The sequence below is a fragment of the Juglans regia genome, chromosome 3, assembly GCF_001411555.2.
Source record: "Juglans regia cultivar Chandler chromosome 3, Walnut 2.0, whole genome shotgun sequence".
In the NCBI taxonomy this organism is placed as follows: domain Eukaryota; kingdom Viridiplantae; phylum Streptophyta; class Magnoliopsida; order Fagales; family Juglandaceae; genus Juglans; species Juglans regia.
This window is the reverse complement of record NC_049903.1, coordinates 28,520,013-28,542,992: the sequence shown is the minus strand read 5'-3', so window position 1 is coordinate 28,542,992 and position 22,980 is coordinate 28,520,013. Positions and strand designations below refer to the sequence as shown.

General features: G+C 36.4%; 1 protein-coding gene and 1 pseudogene across 1 annotated transcript in view; both read right to left on the bottom strand.

Moving 5' to 3' along the window:
- Positions 1-3,008: 3,008 nt before the first annotated feature.
- Positions 3,009-22,980, bottom strand: part of LOC108997622 (probable pectate lyase 4) — an 89,026-nt gene continuing 69,054 nt past the window's right edge. The window contains exons 5-6 of the mRNA XM_035688758.1: positions 4,717-4,785; positions 3,009-3,245 (exon numbers count right to left, since the gene is read on the bottom strand). Of these exons, the coding sequence (XP_035544651.1) occupies positions 3,009-3,245; positions 4,717-4,785 (306 nt within the window). The remainder of the gene's footprint in view (positions 3,246-4,716; positions 4,786-22,980) is intronic.
- Positions 4,815-9,709, bottom strand: LOC108997593 (annotated as a pseudogene).

The window sequence follows — 22,980 nt, the reverse complement described above, 5'->3', positions numbered from 1 at the left end:
TTCCGAAACGGGAAGTGAGATTATCTCAAAATTTTTCATAATTTCATTTTTAAATATCAATCAAATATAACAACTTTCAATTGCAAATATTCAACTTTTTCATTTAATTATTACCTAACAGTTACAACTCTCCCAAACTTTCAAAAAACAATACAAAATTTTCAAATTTCAAAATAAAAGTTAGATTAAAAATTTATAATAAAACAATATTTTAACTTTTTAATAATTTTATTCAACTTTTTCTTTTTTATTTTCCAAAATCCAATAAAAATTTTTAACTCAAACTATTTCACTACTATTTACAAATCATTTTACTATTATTCACATAATTCTCATCTCATCTCATCTCATCTCATCTCAATTCTCAAACAACCCTACCCCCATAGGTATATGGATTTTACTTGAAAAGAAACTTACGTATATGGATTTTAAAACTTTTTCACTCTGACATATATATGACATAAAATTCATAATTTACTCCAAAAGTTTCATCTTCTTCTTCTTTTTGGAAAGAGGATGACACCTCTATCATTTATTCAAAATAACCTCACTCATGACAAAGGAATACCGTGAAACAATAAAGGACCAATATAACAAAGGACACAAATAAAGAATTCAAGGACTACATTATTTTAAACTAGTCTCAAATAAGACACCCCAACTTTATCTAGCTTGAGCAATTCCTTCACTGCCTGAGGTATTTCCTGCCAAGTGAACAAGTCTTTGAAATTCCTTCAGAACCCATTTTGGCTAAAACATCTGCAACCACATTACTCTCCCTATAAGAGTGGATAATCTGATACGAGAAGTCGCCTAAGAGTACCTTAATTTCTTTCCAAAAATCCTCAAGGTACCATAAATCATATTGATTCTGTTGCACCCATTGAACAGCAAGCATTGAGTCCATCTCCACTGCAATAAAAGTAATTCTCAGTGTACGAGCTAAACGTAGTCCATGAAGCTAACCCATCATTTCTGCAAAATTATTTGTCCCCTGTCCTAGGTGCACTGCAAAAGCACCCATTAGATCACCAAGATGATTTTGGATCACACCACCTACCCTGCCTGACCTGGGTTCCCCTTGCAACTTCCATCTATATTTAATTTATAAATCCCAACTTCAGGACGCTGCCATTTTACTTGCATAAGTAGCTTATGTTTAGTGGGTTTGACCGTTATATTAAGAGCTAGCAAACTATCCTCATCTCTGCAAGATAAACTCTTCCCCTCTTTCAATTTCATGCCAGCCCATGCTACCCAATATTTAAAAGACAACCAAGTTGTTTCAATGCTGTCCAATTTATCTTCCATTCTCAGTTTACATCTCCTATTCCACAACAGCCAAGTCACAATGCACGGTATTAAGCCCAATAGATTGCCCACCTGTGTTGACTTCCTTGCACGCCTAAACCATCCTTCAACCATATCCTCCAAGTTCTGCCAGGAACAGAAGGAATACCCAACCGGCTTGCACATCGATGCCATAGCTCCTGTGCGAAATCTCCCATAGCCAACACATGATTAAGGTCTTCATAAGCAGGCTTCCTACAGCAATTACACTTTGAAGCTAATGGAATACCAACTCTCCTTAACCTATCATCAACACTTAAAGCATTGTTCAAAGCTTTCCATTTTGCAACAGAAAATATTTTTTGGGAGGCAAGGGTGCCACACCTAATCAAACCACTTAATTCTTGGAGCCGAGATTCGGATACATTGCCATGCACTTTTTGTTGTAAACTTCCCATTATTTTTCAGTAGTCCAGATTAAAATATCAGCTCCCTCTCTACTCCTTCCCAAAACTTCCAACAACTCTTCCGTTTTGTCCATGCCAACCAGCTCCTGTAAGTAATCCACATTCCATCCATTATCAAGTTCACATTCTTTGATGAGAAGTAAGTTGGACGAGTGTTCACCTCAAACTGATCTGCTAATGGACCATCCAATGTCCATTTATCCCTCCAAAAAGAAATCTCTCCATCTTTAACCTTCCATTTTGATTTTTCAATTACCATTGGGACACACTTGATAACATTTCTCCAAAACCTAGTGTCTTTCCTTGCATCAACCAAAGAAATATGATTGTTTTTCACATACTTGGCCTTAAAGTACTCAGTCCATAGAGAATGCTCTGTCATCAGTTTCCATGCAAATTTCATATTTAAGGAAGTTTGAACCTCTTTGAAGTCTCGAATTCCCAAACCACCCTTTTGTATTGACTTAAAAATCCTGTCCCAAGAGCACCATTTCCTTTTAGATTTGCCATCCAAGGTACCCCAAAAGAATGAGCTCAATATCTTGTTTAATTTTTTTTATCACCAAAACCGGGACTTGAATAATGGACAATAAATGTATAGGGATACTCGACAGTACATGTCTTAGAAGTAATATTCTTGCTCCATTAGATAACAACTTGTTCTGCCAACCTTCCACTTTCTTTTGTATTTTCTGCTCTAATTCATCCAAGTGTTGCACCTGCAATCTACCAGAAATCAAATGAGCCCCTAAATACTTGAAAGGGACATTATCCTCCTTAAAACTAGTAATACTCAAAAGCGCCCTTTTTCTTGTCAAAGTCGTGTTTAGAAAAGATCATTGAAGATTTTTACTTATTAACCTTTTATCCCGACCAAGATTCATAAGTAGTAATTGTCCTTTTGATCTCCCAAACATTGCAATAATATTTATCGTTAACATGAAGACACACCACATTGAAAATAAGATAATGAAAAGTTCTATTTGCAATCCGTTGTGTGGGGGAAATCCCTAAAAGCATATGATCATATATATGTCAGAGTGATCGAATTGCTATTTCAACAGCTAATTTTTTTTTTAAGCAGAGATGTAAGTTCAAAACAGACCAAGCATACCGGAACATTTACTAATAAAAAAAATTAAGGAACAGAAAAATTTAAGACCTGACAAACCATAGTGAACATCAAGGTCTAGATTACACATTATACATGTAAATTAGGCTGCTAAGCTACTAACCCATCACTCCATGCAGCTAAGAATCCACCTTCTGATCTACTGGTAGCAGAACACTTTGCCATCCAGTGCAATGTTGGAGAACGAGCTTAAGATCACCGGTGGGAGGTTCCACTGTCCAAGTAGGGTAGTATTCACTTGGATGAAACATGTTGTGGTCAGAACTCTCAATCATCAACCCCGCTTGAGTTCCACTCACGAACAAGTCTCCTTCAGACCTTATGCGACCAGTCATTGCCTCCTCCTTGTCAAATGCCTAGAGAGATGTCACAAATAACCAATTTCAATCTCATTATGAAAATAACAGCTCCAGCGTTGGAGCTTGAAAAATATGTTGGTTATAGACAAATTCACACGCTTCCAGTAAATTTAATGATTTCAGAGGATTGACCGAGGCTTAAGAACTTGTTAAGCCTGCATAATGTATTGGACATAATTCCGACCACTCTTTTATGGCATCTAGCTGAGTGGCTTGACAAGCAAAACTTTGTAATATGGACAGCACTGTCAAACTATGGATTATGACAGTTAAAAAAGTATCAGATGATGTCATGCTTCCTCCATTGACTAGTCAACCAGCACAAATGTTTTGCAGTATCATCGCTGATTCATAATGACAAATGTCCAATCGATGAAAGCAGGAAACAGCCACCCCCATTATAAATATGAATGCAAATTAGCCGCTTCGGCAGTGTCCCAATCAAGATTCCTATTTTCAATGATCTCAAGTAGTCTGACAATGTAATCCAATTGTTGATATAAACGATTTATGCTGTCGCAAAATTAACTACACAGGGATCTCTATCTTCTTTTATCATGGGAGGATGCCAAAATTGCTAGCATGCTTGAAACTCGACTTCGACAGTAAAGGTATGAATTGTAAGAGTCTCTTTAATAATGCTTAATTAAGTCAGGACTCGGGAGTCTCTTTCATAATGCTAGAAAAGATTACTTACAATCGCACACTTTTGTAAATGAGAAAGCAATATGCTCAAATTTGAATCCAGTGTAGGAGTCTATCATCTATTTCGTTGTTATTACGTGGACTCTTCTCTCAGAGATATCTCCTTTCTATTATTCCGTCCTACAGGCTTTGAGGGCTTCCTAATTGGATCTATTTCTCTTTTCTGTATTATTTCCCTGTTCCAAGGATCAAGTGCTATATGGTTTCTAGAAACCTAGATTCTTATTCTCACCAATTGATATGAAGGGCTAAAGGGACTTTTGAATGACATCCATTTTTGGATGGAAAATGAAATGAAAAAGAGGGCAAAAAAGCTTGTATGATACTAGTATATAGTCATTGATGTAGGGACAAAGCCAAACTTTCTTAACTTGCATAATTAGAGTCATTGTTCCTACAGCACATAAGAAAGGCTGTGAGCGAGAAAGAGAGAGAAAAACATTGAAGGTTAGGATAGATGAAAACATGCAAACATGTTGGAAATGGATATGAAATTCAAAATAGAAATGCCAGCGACGTGCATATCCATCTATAATCTCAGTGCAAAAGTCTATCTAATTGTTGTGAAGTGTCTTAATTTTTGTCTTTTGTCCATTTCAAATAAAAATATGATCAAAGAGCTGAATTAAAACCAAAAATTCTATATGTGCAAACACACCTACGCACACTTCAATTGGTCCCCTAATTAATTAAAACCAAAAATTCTCAATGATAAGCAGAATTCAGAAATGTAATGGGTTGAAAACAGAACGAGGGCATATACCTTCTCTGTGAGACATTTAAATGCCATCTTCTTCTGCCCTACTTCAAATATATTGCATTGGGAATATATCTGGTATCAAAATATAGATCACAAGATCTTTAATCTCTTGGACTAGGAATCATATTAAAACCTTCAATATTAAAACTAACAAATATTAGAATTCGCCAGAAAATTAGCACCTGTGATTCTACAATGGCAAAAACAGCATAAATGCCCCAGTTTTTGGTATAATTGTTGTACAATTGTACTTTTGCAAATCTAACTCTAGGATGCCACTGTCTGGTCCCATAAAAAAAGTAATGGTGGATGGCCACACGGATGCATCTGTTGTCAATATAAGAAGGGTCTGCCCCAATAAGCATTGTCTTGTTATGCTGTGAAAGGTGACACCTGAAGCCAATGTTTGAAGACATGTATTATTCGACTCCCATTTCCTATCCTCCAATATGAACCTGCCTCAACCAAAGGTCTATCTGCTAAGAAATTTCTCCAGACATAAGAGGGTTTCGATCCTAGTTTTGCTTCTTGAAAGTTAAATTTGGATAATACTTAGCCTTCATCACCTGAGCAGCCAGAGAATAAGGATGTTGGATCATCCTCCAACATTGCTTGGCAAGCATAGCTTTGTTGAATGCCTCAATATCTCTAAATCCCATCCCCTCTACTGATTTGGCTTTTCCCAATTTCTCCCATGAAATCCAATGGATTCTGTGTTCATTGCTTTGCTACCCCCACCAAAAGCTGTTGAAGACACTATTGATTTCTTTAAGTAGAGATTTGGGAAGTTTGAAAACAGACATTGTGTAGGTAGGTAGTGCCTGGAGAACAGCTTTTATGAAGACCACCTTCCCAGCTTGAGACAGCAATTTAACTCTATGATTACTAATTTTTTATCTGATATTGTCCAAGATACATTTAAAAGTCTTGCATTTGGACCTTCCAACCACTGAGGGCAAACCCAAGTTTTTTTCATAAGACATGCCATGTCTTACCCCCACAATAGATAAGATATATTGTTGTGTGACCCTTGCTGTATTCTTACTAAAAATGATTGATATTTTCTCCAGATTAAGCCTTTGACCTGAGGCTAATTCATAAGTTCTTAATAATCTAGAAAGTCTGCCCCATTCAACTGATAAATGGACCATCTATCCAAATCCTAGTAGGGTCCAAAGTAATGTTAGTGTGCTGGAGAATAATGCCACAATTTCCAATTTAATTGACCCTATCACAAAGAAATGGGATGGTGCCCTGGTGCAGCAGATTTTTAATCCCAGAGAAGCTGATATCATACTTAAAACTCCTATAAGCTCACTCAACAGCAGAGACAGACTCGTTTGGCAAGGCACAGAAGAAGGTGAAATTTCAGTAAGAAGTGCTTACCACAAGGAACTAGGGAGAAGTCTACATGACTCTAGTCAAGCATCAAGCAGTTCTCCCTTCAAAGCAGTTTGGCAGCAGCTATGGTAGTTAGAAGTACAGCCTGGTGATAAATTTTTCATTTGGAGATCCTACCTAGGGGCCCTTCCAACCCAGTCAAATCTCTTTAAGAAGAGAATAGTTGATGATCCCCATTGTCCTATCTGCTACCAGGAGGAAGAAGACTCAGTTCATGCTATATGGAGGTGTGAATCAGCTAAAGATGTTTGGAGTCAGTGTTCAAAAAGATTACAGAAATGCCACCTCCCATGCATATCCATGCTCCAAATACTTGAAGCCTTATTTCAGACCTAGGATTGCCAACTCATTCAGAAGTTTGTCATGGTTGCAAGGAAGATATGGTTGAGAAGGAACAACTTTATTTTTAAAGGTTCCTTTGCTCACCTGAATGTGGTTGTGAAGGAAGCAAGAGGTCTCTTGGAGATGCTAAATGAGGAGAGTTCTAGACAGAATCGTAGGCAGGCCTGTACCTCAGCTGAGGATTGGCACGCTCCTCCACCAAACTAGCTCAAGATGAATTGGGACAGTGCAGTTGATAAGGCCAAAGGAGTAATTTGAGTGGGAGTAGCAGTTAGAGACAACTCTAGTCAAATCATTGCCACCATGAGGACCAAAGAACATCTCTTCCCTGATCCATTACTAACACAGGCATTTGGAGCCCTTAAAACAGTACAGTTTGGCATGGAGCTTGGTCTATCCCAAGTGATTGTAGAAGGGGATTCTTTACAAGTCATCAATGAACTTAAAAGGGAGAAAGAGGGTTGTAATAGTGCAAGTATGTTTGTATGTGAGGCAAAACAGCTTCTAAAAAATTTTGCAAAGTGGGAGGTTTCCCATGTTAGGAGAAATGGCAATACTATGGCTCACATTTAGCAAAAGATGCCCTTTCCATCTATGATCATATTGTAACGTTGGAGGTTCTCCCTCCTTGTATCCCTTTGGTTTAATAGAATGGATTTGGTTCTTTCAAAAAAAAAAAAATACATGACTATTATTATTCACTTTAGCACAATTTTTTTCTGTTTTTGTTATCTTTGTTTGTTAAAACAAGGACTTGATCTTACCTAGAAACAGTAATATATGTGCTCTTTCACGTGATGTATATAAGTCCATCATCGTAGCCACAGAGGTTGCAATGATCTACCCATATATGTTTTGAATTAGGCTTTATTTGAATACCATCAACGATAGCATGTTAGGAAACAGAGTCAAGAGTTTAAATACAAGAAAAAGACCTATAATCGAGCTGTATACAAGGAAAGTAGGTTGTACATTTTGAAATATGGAAAATATCAACTGATATCCCGTACTAGCCTTCAAACTCCAGATTTCATATAATTACATGTTCACATTCCTTTAGTCGCAAACCCTTCCCTGTGATTTTATTAACCCATTGAGCCCGGCCATCAACAGTCTTGTAAGACGACACAGCCAAGTAACAAGAGAGATGAATGGTGCCCTAAACTTCAAAGACAATCCATAGTGGCTCTTTGCTACGACATCATGCCCAGAACACGTTTAATCATCAATATGACCATTGTTATATATTTTTAATTGATCAGTAGTTTCCTTTTACGTGTATATTTTTACACTTTTTATAACCTTATCTAAATATATTTTCTTATGCAATTAAGATCGGAGAGGAGTATTGAAAGACGCCACTCAAGGCTTTAAAGTTCCGAGCTCTTATGCTAGATACTACTCTAACTAGATGTAAAATTTGTTTATTTCTTTTTGAGTAGGACAAAGAAGCTGGGGATAATCCTAATATCAAATATATTATGAAAGCCTGTTGTTCATGAAGAAGAAATGACGAGTCTGCTGAAATTCTCTATCAGATTTTACTTAATTCACTTCTACTTTCTATTTGCACACATATCTCATACAAGCATATCGGCCCTATTCTGTTTTAGCCACTTCCAACCTTGAAAATCGAGTAGTTCAGGTTTATGGGGGTGATTTAGAATGTTTACAAATAATATTTTTCTTGAAAAAAGACCGATAAATGTAAACGACACATTGACATGACACAAAACACCCTAACAATAAGCAAATCCTGATCCAACCACATATGTTGCTTGTTTCCTCAGTTGCAGGAGTGAAACCGCAGTCAAGGGTATGGGATTTGGCTTCCTACGAGCGAGAAATTCTTGTGACACACATTTCATTGTAGGCCGAGACTTTGGCTGAGTGTGCATGCATGCAAATGCTATTGTAGCAACAAGCAAAATCTCTTGTACAATTAGACGATTTTGAGGTGGCAAGCGTTGGTCTAATATTTCATTTAGCATCATATTTTGAGATGACGATGATGATAATGAGGACAAGAGTTGATCTCCCGGATGCCTTCCCATTAATACTTCTAGTGCCACCACTCCAAAGCTATATACATCGCATTTTTCAGTAACTGTCATCGTGTAGGCAAACTCTATAGAGAAAGAAAAAGATGATGAGAACAACTAAATACGATCAATGAACATTAAAACATCTAATTAATTTGATAATTATAATTAAACAGTAAAATTATTGAATGAAGAATAATATTTAATTAAGTTATCGATAATAATCTTTAGTTTTCAAAATACAAATCTTTTAAAAAAATACGTGACAACTTTATTATATAATATTTTGAAAAATAAACAAAATTCACAAAAATGGGTTCTAGCTTCAACTATTTATTTATTTATTTATTATTATTATTATTATTATTATTATTATTATTATTATTATTATTTTGCATAGAGGATATAATTTGAATCTAAAAAATTTTATAAATTTAAAAAAAAAAATTATTTGAAATATCTTTAAATAAAATATTTAGAAATAGATATCTTAGATTATTCAGCTAGCTTGCACATTATTCGATCAGATCTAAGACTAGTATTCTGTAATTTTTAAATCATGTAACTTTGAGTATAGAATGGTACTATATATATTATTATATTACTGCTAGTTGCAAACTATTCCTATTTAGTCTCATTATCCACTCTCCAAATGTATTATTATTAAATAATATATTAGATTATGCTAAACATAAAATTAAATGAACAAAAAATATATCTAATTAAATTTATAATTTTAGATTATTAGGATTTTAGATTTTATAGCATGTCTTTTTAGTTTTATCAACTTAATAGCCTTTTAGCTTAATTGGTGATAACTATTCATAAATTGTAAATCTAACAATAAAAAAACGTAAAGAAAAATAATCTTGAAAAATATTTAGATACATGACTAATGGAATAATTATATTCAATATTCTTAATTAAATACTTTAAATGACATTATTGTGATAGAAATAACCAATGAACAATTTACCTGGAGCAATATAACCATAAGTGCCAGCAACCAATGTTTGATTGGAGAAGTTAGGATCAAAGAGTTTAGCAGTTCCAAAGTCAGATATAAAACTTTGAAATTTAGAGTTCAACAAAATGTTGTTGGATGATATATCTCTATGAACAATTGCTGGGAAGCATTCATGATGCATGTAGGATAAGGCGTGTGTTGTGCCTTTGATGATGTTTACCCTCTTGCTCCAATCCAGTTCCATAGCTTCATTAACATTTCTTAGGACACAAAATAGGCTCCCCTTTCCATGTACTCATAAATTAAAATTTGCATCCTTTATGTACACAGAACCCATGCAGCTTCACAATATTTCGATGTCGAATCTCTGTTAACACCCTAATCTCATTTATAAAACTCTTATAGAAAACTGGAATCTCAGCCTCTCTCTGATGAAGTTTCTTTAAGGCAACCACATTTCTGCTTGGTAATTCTGCTCTGTAAACGCTACCATAACCACCAGTTCCAATGCAATATTTGATATCAAAATCCTCAGTTGCTTCAACAATGTCTTCATATGCAATATGTCCGTCATAATTCCATATCGAGAATATATTTCCATTCTTTAATCCCCTAGACTCAATCTGATTTTTCTTGAACACACAACGGGACAAGAGAATACCCCCCCCCCCCTAATGACCAGGAATCCGGGGAAAATGGTGATGGGTGCAAAAGTTTCTATTTTGGTTGCGATTGATTTTTTACCTTTTGGACATGGTGGGAAAATCTTGAACTGACCGCATAAATCCTTATTGCCATTTAATGTGTTGGAGGTATGATACAGAGCATAACCGTCTGGAATTTGGCCCTCCAAAGAATTATGTGATAAGTTGAGTCTATGTACACCAGTAAGAGAAGAGGGAATGTTGCCCGTGAGATTATTGTAGCTAAGATCCAAGGTCCATAGAGGGGCAATAGTCCCAAATGCGCTAGGTATTTCTCCACTTATAAAGTTATAGCTAAGGTTAAGGTAGCTCAAATCTTTAAACATCCCAATTTCAAAGGGAATTGACACATTGATTTTATTTCGAGAAAGGTCCAAATATTCCAAATTAGTGAAATAACCCAGAGTGGAAGGGATTGGACCGACGAGCATGTTCGAAGAAAGGTATAAAGTGGTCAAATTTTTCAGCATCCCTATTTCGGGGGAAATGGATCGATTGATTTCATTCCCACTAATGTCTAAAAATTTCAAATTAGTCAAATGACCTAAAGTGGAAGGGATTGGACCGACAAGAATGTTCGAAGAAAGGTACAAAACGGTCAAATTTTTCAGCATCCCTATTTCAGAGGGATTGGATCCATTGATTTTATTCTGATCAAGGAACAAATATTCCAAATTAGTTAAATGGCCCAGAGTGGAAGGGATTGGACCGACAAGCATGTTCAAAGAAATGTATAAATAGGTCAGATTTTTCAGCATCCCTATTTCGGAGGGAATGGATTCATTGAGTTCATTCTGACCAAGGTCTAAATATTCCAAATTTGTTAAATGGCCAAAAATGGAAGGGATTGGACCGACGAGCATGTTCGAAGAAAGGTATAAAAAGGTCAAATTTTTCAGCATCCCTATTTCAGAGGGAATGGATCCATTGATTTTATTCTCACTAAGGTCTAAAGATTCCAAATTAGTCAAATGGCCCAGAGTGGGAGCGATTGGACCGACGAATATGTTCGAGTAAAGTTTTAAATAGACCAAGTTCTTTAACATCCCTATGTTAAGTGGGATACGCCCACGCTGACTAAATTTGGGAAGAAATAAAAGTTGAGTTTCAACTGACCTCCTAAACTTTGATCAAATCTATCGATGGTTGTGACGCTTCCACCAGCATTGCAAGTAATACCATCCCAGTGGCAAGCACTTGAATAATTACTACGAGCTTGGGCAGTAGTACTAGATGGCCACCACCCAGTCTCCTGCAAAGCTTTGGCTTGTTTATGTTGAAGGGCAGATGATCCAGATGCAACAACAAGCAGCTAATGAAGTGCATTATCCAAACACTTTCCACATAATAAGATCCAGATAGCCCATGCTATTATCGGTATGGAAATGTAAATGGAGGTTGCTGCCATTTTTATAAGTAATGACGGATTAGTATTAGGCAAGACTTTTATATATAAGAAAAGATACTCTCGATCTCAAGCTAGGCCTGTGAAATAATTGAATGAATCATCCTATAAATTTACATGGAATGAATATTCAACCTGCATTGAAATTTCCTTTTGAAATCGGCCCTCAAGACTTGTCCTACATGCATGCCACGACTCATTGACTTATATTCATGTATTAATTATATATAGGTCCCATTTGGGGAATTGATCTTATATATATATATATAGTTTCAACACACTACTACTACTGAATTTAAAGTGTATTATTGCATCTTAACGACGTACATGATATGATTAAATACTAATAGTTACATGCGCAATTTGTGGAGGACGTCATTGTAAAGTTTTTAACTATTTTCTATTTTACTTTTCAAATTTAACTCCAATTAAATTAATTAAATTGTACTAATATTTAATTTATTCACACAGTCAATAATAAAATTTAATTAGCTGAAAAGATCGGGCAAGATACAGATTGAAAAAATTATTGCTCGAGTCTTTACTTTTTAGTTATGATGACTTATCGACAAGAAAAGACTTCCGTACTTACCCCATCAAAGAATTCAACCAACGTGGGAGACTTTTCTCACCCAATCTTACGTTTGTAAAAAGGGTCTTGCTACGCGTACTTTGTCAATTGCATTCACGTGTTGTACGTTTTTTTGAGTTTTCTTTTAAGTACGCGTGGCTAGACCTTTCTTTTAAGTACAAAAATATTTCTCATGTAAAAATTATAGTGTGTAAATCATTTTTCTATTTTTTTTTTTTTTCTCGAGACTTACGTTTTGAAAAAGTAATGAGATAGATAGCAAGTGGTCCAGATCGGCAGTGACTAAAAACATTTTTCCATGGCTCTGTCGGTTAGTGGGACCAGACACATTTTTCTATGTCGATTTCTAGTTTTTTTTTTTTTTTTAAATGAAACATAATCATTTTATTAATAAATCGAAGTTATAAATGTGACTTATCAATACAAAAAGGTTCAATGCATAGAAAATCTAATCTATAAGCCAACTAACGCAACAACTCTGGGACTTCCCCACACACAAATACATTTATGGTAGACATTGTCTTAACTTCTAATCAAACTCTCTCGTAACAGAGAAAGCGCTCTGTTAAAACAGAACTTAATGGCCCTTTCTATCCTCCCAGTGAATAAGAGTACGGGACACTGCTATGGACATCAAATCCTATAGCCTATTCCAATTTTATTAAAAACTAAACTAACAAACAACTACAAATAACCACATTAACAACTACAAGACCACAATCTCTGGTGAGACCCCAGACGTCACGCCCATCGCAAGCATCGTCATCTCGAGCCCTGGTGGAACGAGCACCCAGCATACATATGGACCACAACAGCCCGGCCATATAACCACCGGCCATAGCATCGCCCATCACTCTCGAAAGCCTTGCCCTGGATTACGTCTGATCTAAAGGCCCAATCCACACTCGGGTCAACAAAAGCAACACCAACACCAGAAACAAAATAACTACAAAATACTGAAACGGACAACAACAAAGAAACGAAACAAAAAAACAGAACAAAAATTACAAAACGGATGAACAGCACACAATGGTCGGCATTGTTTCATGCAGAAACTGTTCACGCCGGGAGGAAAGCCGCAGTCAGACTTGGAAGACCCGGAGTCAGAGGTTCCATAACAACCGAGCGTGGTGTCGGGAGAGGGCTCCTCGGTGGCACGTGAAGGCCATGAGCCAACGCTGTTCGAAATTTCATCCCGCGCGTGCGGGCTACGAGCCACTCCGATGGACGCCGGATTTGGAGGTCTTGAAGATCGGCGGCTGGGCTTCATACCAGTGGGGCGCGTGTAGAGATGTGATGGCTAGAAAGACTCGAACGGCGATTCTCTCTTATTCGGCCTAAAAACACAAAACAAAATAAAAAAACACTATACAGAAATTAAATGGACAGAGAAAAGGAAGAGGGCATTTGGGGGGGAGGGGCCGAAGCTCCCACCCCCTTTCAACAGATCTGATGTTTAGGGAGCTTTAGAGAGAAAGGGGGGGTTTGGGTTTAGAGAGAAACATTGAGAAAAGTTTAGGTCGGGGCTGTCGATTTCTAGTTCAAAATTCCAAATAATGTGGTCTTCATCAAATATTTGAATTCTAAGAAAGAAACCCAAAAGAGCTCTCTCGGGTAGATTTCTAGGTCTATTTGCGTGGCCATTTTCGACCCTTTGTAGGTATTTTCTCACGATGACTCCTTCATAAAATTTGTTCGACTTTAAATTATGGAAAGGTCATTCTGGGCTTGAAACTGGAGAGTATAATATGTTTTGAAATTTTTGACCAAGCTAATGGACATATCTTGCTCCGAAAATTTTATGGAGTGTTGTTAGCATGTGTTTATGAATGTCCATTAAGGTTTTGTTGCATGGATAAAACTTTTGATGATAGATTTCCTTAGATTTAGAAACTTGAAAACTGGAAGTGGAAAAACAGTTTTTGTTTTGTGAAAGTTGGAATATTTCGTGGTTTAATCTTATTCCAAAGGTTTTGATATTTTTATATGATGATCCTAAGTCTCTTACATACATGTCAGGATGTTATTTTGAATATATTTACTATTATTTTTAAAAGGTATGATTTTTCTATGCAAGAGGATTTCGGTTAGGCCTAAAATTTGATATTTTTGGGTTAGATCCATGTTTCGTTGAATTTTAGCCTGTGATGTTAAGTTTGATGGTTGGATCTTCTTTAGAACACATTTTTAAACCATGAGATGTTTTAGTTTGAAGATCACATATCTTTAAGCTATTGATCAAGAGATTGATCTAAGTTAGTGGAAAGAAAAGTTTCTATTTTTTGACTAAGTTTAAAACCAAAAAACTCCAAGTGTTGTTTTGTGATTTTTGTGACTTTTGTTTGATGATTTAAATCATGGTTAATCTTAGGATGATGTTATGAATATGTTAGAAGTAAGATTTATTTTTTTTGGAATTCTTGGAGATGTTTTTATTAAGGCCAAAACTTGTGATTTAAGGGTTTACTTTTTGTTAAAAAGATTGGGTCTTTTTACAAAATGTTGGTGTTGATGATTAGCTTTTCGTAATGGATATTTTAAGTGTATTTTTAAACTTAGGATAGGAAGATCTTTGTTACAAAATTTTAGTTTAATCATGGGTTTTGAAAATGGAAGAAATTGCAACCAAAATTAAGAGAAATGGTCTATGAATGTTTCGGCCATTGTGATTTTTCCATAGTTGTGAATGGTTTTAATTTTTTCTGAGTTGATATTTAAGTCTAGGACAAAATTTACATGAGGAATATAAATTTTGGTAATTTTTAGAGTTAGGATGTGAAATCCTTAAGTTAGGGGTAAAATGGTCGTTTTCCCACATGTAGAAGGTAAAATGGTAATTGTACTTTAAGTTGTCTCTTTTCACGTTTCTAACTGATAGTAATTAAATTTCTAACTTTTAAAATACCCTCTTACAGTTCCTCGTATTTCACGCTTTATCATCGTAGAACGCGATGATTGAGCTAAGTTAGCTCTTAACTTACTATCAGTTTACTGTGTATGTGTGATGGGTAAGAGAACTACAATTTATATTTGTATGTTGTTATATATGGCATGTCATGCCATGTCATCACATGTTAATCTATTACACGAATTATTCTGTCATGAAAATCTTATTTGTTACATAATATATTCTGTCACATGTTACTATCTATTACAAGTATGTCACATTATGTATGCAATATGTTACAGTATATCATGTCACATAATATTCACTATCACATGTTATGCCATATTACAAAATATTGTATGTTACATGTTATATCATGTCACGAAATATTGTCTGTTACATGTACACTATGTTATGAAATATTTTCTATTACATTTATGTCTCAAAGTATGTCATGTTTGTCATCTTACGTCATATCGTTTAACACGTTATGCTATGTCAAAACTTATGTCTTTTATGTCACGTTCATGTCACGTCATGTTACAAAATGTCATGTATGCCAGTTAAGTTATTCTTGTCAATCACGACCCTAAGTGCTAGGATGGGGTAATATCCTAGTGAAACTCCTTTGTTCACGCTGGAGTGTCTAAATAGGTGTGAAATTCCTTTGGTTGACGAAATACAGTTAACATGTTGTGAATGAAGTCTAACTAGCTGGTCACCAGAGCACGCCAGATACTAACGCCAATGGAGCCACACTTTATGTTATGTGTGTCCACAATAAGTGTGGCACAAACAATTCATGGGACCACAACTAGGGCTGAAAATAGACTATGTCGTTTCAGTTTTTTGGGAAAACCGAAACCGACCGACCATTAAATTGTATCCCTAAAAACCGATCGAAACCGACTGGTAATAGGGGACAAAACCGACCGGAATCGGTCCGGCCGGTTACCGGTCGGTTTGATCGATTTGGGCCCCTTTATTGGGCCCTTTTTTGGGCCTTTTTTCTTGCCCTATTTGGACCAATTCAACATTTATTTTGAACTTTTTTTTTTCTTCAATTCATTATCCAAGTTCTTTTTTAAGCTTTTTTGAGTTAATCTCATTTTAATAGTAATGTCATTTATAATCTTCTACTATTTTTTTTATAAGTTATAATTTTCTACTATTGCTAAGTAACTAACTATATTAATAATAATTTTTACTTACTACTTATTACATAATTAAAAAAATAAAAATAACTTCACTAGATGTTTAGTATTACATAATACATATTACCAAAAAACAAAAACAAATTGTTTAAGCATAACAAAATGCAACTAATAAATATAACATAATTAAATGACAACAAATTGGGAAATTGACAATGATCTTCATATTTGCTACTTCAACTTCAAGCCTTCAAGCTTCAATAGTTGTCACGTTTGAAGATGTGCCCAACTCTATATACAGACATTAAAAAATATAAATAATAAGAATAAAACATCAAATGTTAGTGAGTTTGGATTATAACAAATACTAAAATTAAATTACAATGAAATCAAAAAAATATTACTTGATTCAACCATGAAACTCTCCACATTATCTATAACCTCCTGAATATCCATGGTTGTTGCCAGATGCCTTAACCAATTTTGAGAAAAAATATGTGCCTTAATGGTTCTCGGAGCCAATGAACTCCGAAAAGGATCAATGACACGACCTCCTATACTAAATGCTGACTCGGACGCAACCATAGAAATAGGCATGGCTAATAAGTCTCGTGCAATCCTCACGAGTATAGGATAGTTAGTCTCATTAATTTTCCACCAAGTCAACAAGTCAAACGATATGGAGAGTGCCTCACAACCATCTGATAAATATCGATCCACTTATGTTTTGGCAATATTAGATCCCATGGCGGAAGATGCTTTATACCACTCGTAGAACCATTTGGTCTCATGCTTGCCATCACCAACATTCATAGTTCTAGATATTGGAGGGGGTTGTTCACGTTCTTGGGTACTCGTGGTGGAGCCGAATTCCGCATTATATTCTGCATACAAATCTCTCAATACATTTTTCACACTCGACACCAACTCCTCAGCACGAAACTCATCATGAACTTTCCTCAAGTGGAAAGTAAGAAGTCCTAACTTGCTTCGTAGATCAAGCACAACTGCAATTAACATGAATAAGTTCAGCCTGTCTAATGAACCCCAATACTTATCATATTTTGTTTTCATATTTATGGCCATACTCCTCAAGCAACTATTAGGACTCTCGCTCAACTCCACCATCTCATTTTGGAGATCACAAATCTCTAGAAAACTGGTTAGTGACATCATAAAACATTCCAAAAACTTAACAAAAACCCTCACTGTCTCCCACTCCCTAGCTGTAGGAGGCCCCATGTGCCTAGACCCAGGGCCATCATCAAAGTAAGAGAGGTAATTATAATCCTCACTCTCCATCCGCTTGAAAGCCTTCTCAAACTTCTCAGCTGCCTCCAACATCATATAAGTTGAGTTCCATCGTGTCTGTACATCAAGACACAACATTTTCTTACAATCAATTTTTTCTTTTTCTGCACACTTCTTAAATTTGTCTAATCTTGCGGGAGATGAACGCACATATCTAACTGCGTTTCTAACCATTGTGATGGCGTCATTGCACTCCTTCAAACCCTCATTCACAATAAGATTCAATATATGAGCACAACATCTCATGTGCATATACTTACCCTCCAACAAATTCCCACTCAAAAACTTTTCAAATATGAAATTGCAGTATCATTTGAACTTGTATTATCAACAGTCACAGTAAATATTTTATCAATACCCCAATCAAGCAAGCATGTCTCAACATATCTCCCAATAGTTTCCCCTCGATGATTAGGGATTAAACAAAACTTAATGATTTTTTTCTGCAATTTCCAATTTGTATCAATGAAATGTGCAGTTAGACATATATAATTCAAATTCTATACCGATGTCCATGTATCGGTCGTCAACGAAATCCTCATGCCACCATTTTTTAACACTTTTTTAAATTTCCCCTTTTCACCTTCATACAATTTCATACAATCTCTTGCAACTGTGACATGACATGGCACTTTAAACTGAGATTCAAGACACCAACACACTTTTCTAAATCCCTATCCTTCAATAACTCTAAATGGCAACTCATCGATAATTACCATATCTGCAATCGCCAACCTCGCAACATCTTCATTATATTTGTGGGTTACAAGATTCCTTAACATACCATCACTCTTTCCACCCCCCTCCTCATGTGTTGCCTCACCTGTTAATATTTTTTGGTACCTATCCAAAGGACCACGTTTATGAGGATTTTTAGAACATGAAGGTAAATGATTTTGCACTGTTGAAGTCTCATTCCTCTTTGAGTGGCAAGCATACGTCTTACCACAATAATTACATTTAGCCTACGGATCATCTATGGGACAACCCTCCACTTTTGTAAAATGGTCCCAAACAATCGATGGATCCTTCCCTTTTCGTTTCTTAGGTAATGGACAAGTGGTACTAGTAGAGGCACTAGGGGGTTTTGATGAGTGGGTCTCCCTCAAATCATCTCTCAAGTTAATGGTTGGACTTGGACTTGATGCATCAACATCAATCGGAGACGACGAAGAATCCATCTATTATATAAAACAATTATAAATGTTATACGTTGTCACATACATTATAAAACAAAACAATGACTAGTATTACACAGCAGCTAGTTTGCAACATGGCAAACATCACAAGTCTAAGACTCTAATCTAAGTTTAGTTCACTCATCTTTTCTTTATGTGGTGTTTTTGCATAAATTTTCAATCACAATTCACAGCCCACAACTTCAAAGACTGCTAAGAAAATAAGAAAATAAATTCAAAGACAAACCTAAATATTTATGCAAAACCACAAGTCTATGAGTCTATCACACACACACAAATTATCACACACGACACTATGTCACAGACACAAACCACAATATTTAGGACAATAAGCATTGCTCATTTCGGCATAAACCAATAAACCACAAGTCTACTGTTACCATTGCTCATCAGTCATCACACACGACACAAATCAGTAACCACAATATTTTTACTTAACATTAAACAAGGCAAAAATAGAGATGAAATCAACATTTTGACATTTCCTTTTCATCCCAAAAAATTCTTCCCATAAATTAACAACTAACAAAACAATGGAATCCAACAAAGATGAAATACAAAGAAAACTTACAGGGGGAATGTGGGCCGTGTGGTTCGTCGACGACGAGAGAGGAGAAAGGGTCGTGTGGCATGTGGGTCGTCGGCGACGAGAGAGGAGAGTCTGAGAGTGAGTCTGTGACTCTATGAGATGTGAGGTCTGGGGAGAGGAGAGAGTCAAGGGAGAGGGAGTCTGAGAAGAGAGCAGCTGCGAAGAAGGAAGGAGAAAGTGAAATCCGGGGGGGGGGGGGGGGAGGTGGATTCAAAACTCCTAATCCTACCCAAAAACGACGCCATTTGGTTTAGAACAAACGGCGCAGTTTTCGTTCTTTCTTCTTTTTTTTAAATGGGTTACTAACCAAAAGGACACCGTTTCATGTGAAACGGCGTCGTTTTGTATAAGAAATATATTAAAAAAATAACCTTATTAATGTTGGTCAGTTCTTCGGTTTAGACTGGGCCTAAACCGTAGACCGAACTGGCCGACGTTGGTTTTGTCTACCGCCGGCCGACCGGTTCTCTATCGGTTTAGGCCGATTCCTGAATTCGGCGGTCGGTCTACATCGACTGCGGCTGGTCTGGCATGTTTATGTATACCCCTAGCCACAACAACTGTGGAGCATGAAGTATGAGGCCACAACAACTGTGGAGCATAGACTACGTGAGACACATCAATTGTGACACGTAGAATACGTAGGACCATAACAACTGTGGAGTACGTATTAACGCACTCACAGCTAGTATAGACACCTGTGTTGTGATGCGATAATCGGCAGGGATACACGGCTCAAGGGGACCTGTGTAGCACCCGTACATTCACTTTATTAATTAAGTGTATTGAATAAGATTCCAAGTTCATATATTTCACGTTCAAGTCATGTTTCACATTATGTTATGTTCAAGTTTACGTTCATGTCAAGTTTCAAGTTCATGTCAATCATGGTAACCCCATGAGATAAGAATACGCAATCATGGTAATTACATGAGATAAGATTACTAAATCATGGTGACCCCATGAGACAAGAATATGTTTCAAGTTCATGTTATGTTCAAGTTCAAGTTCACGTTCGTATTATGTTATGTTCATGTTCACGTTATGTTTCAAGTTCACGTTTATGCTATATTGTGCTCAGATTCATGTTATGTTCAAGTTCATGTTCAAATTATGTATGTTCACGTTCAAGTTATATTTCAAGTCCATGTTATGTTTCAAGTTCACGTTCATTCTATGTTGCTAGTCCATGTTATGTTTTAAGTTCACGTACATGCCATGTCACGTCAAGCTAAGTTTCAGTTTCAATTCAAATTATGTCATTTATGCCATGCTAGAAGTCAAGTTATGTTATGCTTACTTATGATTTTGATTATGCATCATACTTTTACTGCCATGCATGCATCGTTAACCTGTGTGGAGGTTTTCTGTTAATTTGCTGAGATTTGTAGTCAAATCTCACTGTGGTAGTCTCAACTACCCTTCCCCCCGAATGGTAGGCGGTGTGTCAGGATCAGAGCAGGGAGCAGACACTGGCAGACTGGAGAAGGTTGACTAGACGCCATAGACGCAACACGGAGCTTGCAGCCTCCATAATTAGATCTTTGGATATTATTTCGGCATCGTTAGTCGAGTTACGTGAGTTACTCAACGAACTAGCCTAATAGTGTATTTTGGCAATATAATTATAGAGCCAAATCTCCGTTGTTTTGTGATTACAGTCTTCTGAGATCCGTGCTGTAATCGTGGATGTTTTAAGTATGCGTGGTTTATGTTTTAACTATTTGAGATATTATAAGTTTGATGCATAGTATTGCTAAAAAAAAAAAAGTTATATGCTGCAAATATTGCATAATGCTATATGCAATATAGGAACACTGCATCCTTATGTCATGAATGGGGGCAGGTAACCTTGGGTTGCATGTCCCGACGCTTCTGATGTCCGTCTGATCCGATCCCAAACGGAATCTGGGGGCGTCACATGTGGCAGCATATTTTTTTTCCCCCTTTCTCCCTATCGGACCTTCTCTCACCCATTTCAAACTCATTCAGCCCCACCGCCCATCCCCGTCGGCCCCGTCGCGCATCCTCTCCCCCACCTCGCATCGCACCTCCCTCCCTCTGCCAAGCACCACCCTGGGACGCCCCTCCCTCTATCCAGTGCTGCCCCTCGTTGGCTCCTCAGTCTGCCCAGCGCTGCGCCTCTGCTCGTGAGCTCTGTTTTGCCACGCCTCTGCTCAGCTTCATTGGTAACTCCTCCGTGCATTTTTCCTTCCATATTATTATTCTGCTTGTGCACTAAGAGAGGTGAATTTTGGGGCAAATTTTGGGTTTTGTGAGATGGATATTGCGGCTTAGGGAATGGAGTGTCGAAATCATTTGCATCTTTAACATCTTCCTATGCCGTCATAAGTAATTTGTTCACATTTACACAAAAAATGAAATTTTTACTAGCAATGTCTCTCTCTCTCTCTCTCTCTCCTCCCTCCCTCCCTCCATCCACTGCAATGGTTCTTGGAACGCAAGTTCATGTAATATTTCCAGAACTCTGGAGAGCTTCCAATGGACATGGTTTGTGCTCCAAAACATGAGAACAGATATTGCTACCTGGTGAGACTCTCAATGCTTGAAACTGTCCAAGAAAGTTTGAGGATTAATGGTTTTCATCTTTGAATTATTATAGTTCTGCTTCTTTTGAATTATTAAATTGGACAGAAAATATGTTTGCGAAGAAACCTTTCTGAGATATATTTTTGTTAAAACACTTTTGGTTCTTCAGTTCATTAATCATTAAAATCAGGATTAAAACAAAGATGAAAGGAGATTTTTTTTGTTGTGTTTTTGTGGAGATGCAAAGTTTTAATTTTATTGTTTGTAGCTTCTATTTGGGTTAACTTATTTTGAGCGTTAACTTTCAAAACGGTTTTTTGTTGGAATGGGCAGGATAGATGCATGGTGTAGATGGTGGAGTTGCATCCATAGGGATGTCAGACGACCCACTAAAGATGTTTCCAGGGATTTTGACTTTTGGTGATGAATGGACCACCTTCTAGGCTGATCCAACTGAAGTAGAAATGATTACATTTAAAAAGTGTCCAGGGATGGTGAGGATGTATCAACACCTAGAGGATTTTCACTAGATAGTGAGACCACTTCTGATTACATGAGCATTATTTACAACCATGAAGCTAGGAATCTTTGTTGGAAAGAAAATGGGGAGACCAAAAGTGAAGAAGCACGAGGCCAGTTCAAAAGTGAAAATGGGTAGCTGGTGTGCTTAGCTTATATTCCCAGAGTTAAAGAACAATACAAACTAGTGTTTCTGCCAAATGTTTATGTATAGCTTCAGTAAAGACATGTTTGGCTCATTCTAATTTGTAAAGATTCACTTATGTTAGCCAACTAATTTGCTGTGATTATTAGAGCATTAATATTGGTTTCATCATAGACATCTTCAAAATTTGATGAAAAATACATATTTTCCATAAGTTCAAAGCCTTCCTAGCCATAACCAACCCTACATTGGATTCATCAAAATAATAACATAATATTATTTTTTTAATAATAATATTTTTAATTTATTTTTTTCATATTTTACAATTACAGTAACCATATGTTAATTAATATGTTATACTAATTACCATATTAGATATTTTAAGTAGGAAAAGATATCAAATCCCTCCAGTTATCTAAAAGATTTCTAACCGACTTAATTACAAGATTTACCTTAATTT